At 36.6% G+C, this 2,500-nt stretch overlaps 1 protein-coding gene across 1 annotated transcript in view; it reads left to right on the forward strand.

The window, feature by feature from the left end:
- Positions 1 to 1,056, forward strand: part of LOC138010070 (monocarboxylate transporter 4-like) — a 6,859-nt gene extending 5,803 nt beyond the window's left edge. The window contains exons 5-6 of the mRNA XM_068857033.1: positions 662 to 733; positions 776 to 1,056. Of these exons, the coding sequence (XP_068713134.1) occupies positions 662 to 733; positions 776 to 1,006 (303 nt within the window). The 3' untranslated portion in view covers positions 1,007 to 1,056. The remainder of the gene's footprint in view (positions 1 to 661; positions 734 to 775) is intronic.
- Positions 1,057 to 2,500: the final 1,444 nt, after the last annotated feature.

Genomic DNA, 2,500 nt, shown 5'->3' on the forward strand with positions numbered 1-2,500 from the left:
ATCCGTTCAAGCAAAAATAAAAAATACAATATGAAGTGGATAAATAGAAAAAAAAGGACCCCGAAATGGTGGGTGGCTAGCCACCCTGTTCGGCCCCCTTCCCCCCCCCCCCCCCCCCTTCCTGGATCTGCCACTGTGTTCATATGCATCGCGCAGTCACATCAATATGAGAAATAACTGATGAAAGAGTCAAGCGTCCATCCAACCGTCCAAGAGGCGCGAAATAATTAAAGAAAAATATAAATCAATCTATCAATCTGGAGCCAAATATGAATTTACAATTTGTTTGCTTGACATGTAAACAATTCAGTAGGGACTGCCTGGATTAACCATAAGGGCTAAAGGAGCAAGGAAGCCAAAGAAATATTAAAGATATAAGAATATTTAATGACTAACTGGAAGTGATCTGAGTCCCAGAATACCATGACATGTTTCTGCAGCAGATTCTTTCATCCGAGGAGATGAATATTGAAGCCGAATTCAACACCCTTTTTATTGGCCTTGAACCGAAGTCATTGTTCCTGAATCGTTGCCGATAGACAACCTCGAATCTAGTCCCTCTTTTTTTAATCACGTCGAACAAAAGGTAGAGAGCCTGGGTTCGAAGTTGAAAAATACCAAGAAAGCGCTTCTTCAAATTTATTCGATTTTTAACTTACAGGTTCGGTACTGCGAAGAAATAGGAATACCACCCATCCAATCATCCAAGTTTTACATCTACAGTGGGGTGACTCTTCTTTAAAGAAAATTGAATACAACCCATTAAATTATTTGGCTTAATAGTTTCTCATACAGTATAACGTTCTTCTTGTTGTTGTTTTTCACTTTTAACCGCGCAGGTTTTGTGGCGGATAGTTTTGTCTCCTACTCACCGACATTTTACCTTGCCGGAAGTTTGATTGTTGTCAGTGCTTTGCTTATCTTTGTGGTACCGTTTATGAAAAAAAACGAGGAAGAAGAAGAAGAAGAAGAAGAAGAAGAAGAAGAAGAAGAAGTAATGGTTTGAGTGAAATGCTTCTTGTTAAGAAGATATGAAACATTTGTATTATACCCAAACGAACGTCACTCAACCCGATGTGAAATCCTTGGTTTCGACCAGTTGGCCCGACTCCTCCCGACGGTCTTCGGGATTCTTCCCGACTAAGTTCAACTTTTTCCGATGATGTTCGGACTTTTCAAGACGAAAATCGAAGTTCGAGTTTTTTGGAAGGCTGGAGGTCTAAGCATTGTTGAAGATGGCGTAATAGCCATTTAATCTCGAAGCACAGTAAAGAACAACAACCCAGAAGTTTGTCGCTTTCCAGAGAAAACCAATACATTGTCTTAATACTAAACTAGGCCCGTTAATATTTTGCGGAGGAGTTACTAAAAATGATTTTATTATATAGATATTGATGAAATACCAGGATTTCTCCTATTACTAAAAAATCATATCTTCACCGCGCGCAGTGAACGTATCATTTTTATCTTTCACATGTGAGGATATAGCTGTCGTCATGGTAACGAACACGATTAGTCAATAAAACGCGAGCTTCCTCTTCATTGTACGATACTTTTGTGCTTTAATATAATTCTTCTCTACTACATTAACATTTTTATTGCAAATTTTCATTATCATGATTTGTTTTTCATAACTTTCATATCTTGTTTCATGTTACACAACATGCGTGTTTTAGTGGTTGGTGAACAATTTTTCATCATTTCGAAAATGAATAAAACAAGTTGTTTTAAATCTAGACATTTCATCAATATCTATATAATAAACAGAACATTACATGGCCGCTTGGGGATACGAATTTTATCTTCTCGTGCTGAAAGTATCTCTCACTCGTTCGCTTCGCTCACTCGTGAGAGATACTTTCAGCACTCGAAGATAAAATTCGTATCCCCGCGCGGCCATGTAATATCCTCTATTTCATATATATTTCATCTCATCCTTCAAAAGGCCATTTTCGAAATATGGACAAAAACAATAGAAACACGTTGGAAAGAATGTAAAAAATATTTACATATCATCCACTTTCCTTTGTCTTTGTCCTCACTGCCTCACTATCAAGCTGAATTTTAATATAAATAAAAGGCCTATTTGTTCGATATGTATTTATCAACAAAGAAACGACTCAAATGTTAAGGAAAGCGTTAAAAATTTCACTGTAAGTTTGCATGGTTTTCCGTGACTTGCGACGCGAGAATAAAGAGTAACAACGACACTAGAGCATCATTTTGTCGTTATTTTTATTTCGAAATAAAGGTTATTCTCCGTCGCTGAAAATCTATCTCGCAAAAGTAACCTCAATAAATGAAATTGAAACTACGATTGCTGAATCAATTGGAAAGCGAACTTTTCACGACGTTAAGTGGAAGGAATTTTTATTACATAACTGTATTACATCTGCTAGCTAGACTAGATGACTAGATGGAAAAAAAAACCCATGTATTTTATTCATTATACATAGCCTTTAATTGTATTTGATTGGAGTTTTGTGAGTAATTTCAATTA

Source organism: Montipora foliosa, chromosome 7 (assembly GCF_036669935.1).
Source record: "Montipora foliosa isolate CH-2021 chromosome 7, ASM3666993v2, whole genome shotgun sequence".
Taxonomy (NCBI): Eukaryota; Metazoa; Cnidaria; class Anthozoa; order Scleractinia; family Acroporidae; genus Montipora; species Montipora foliosa.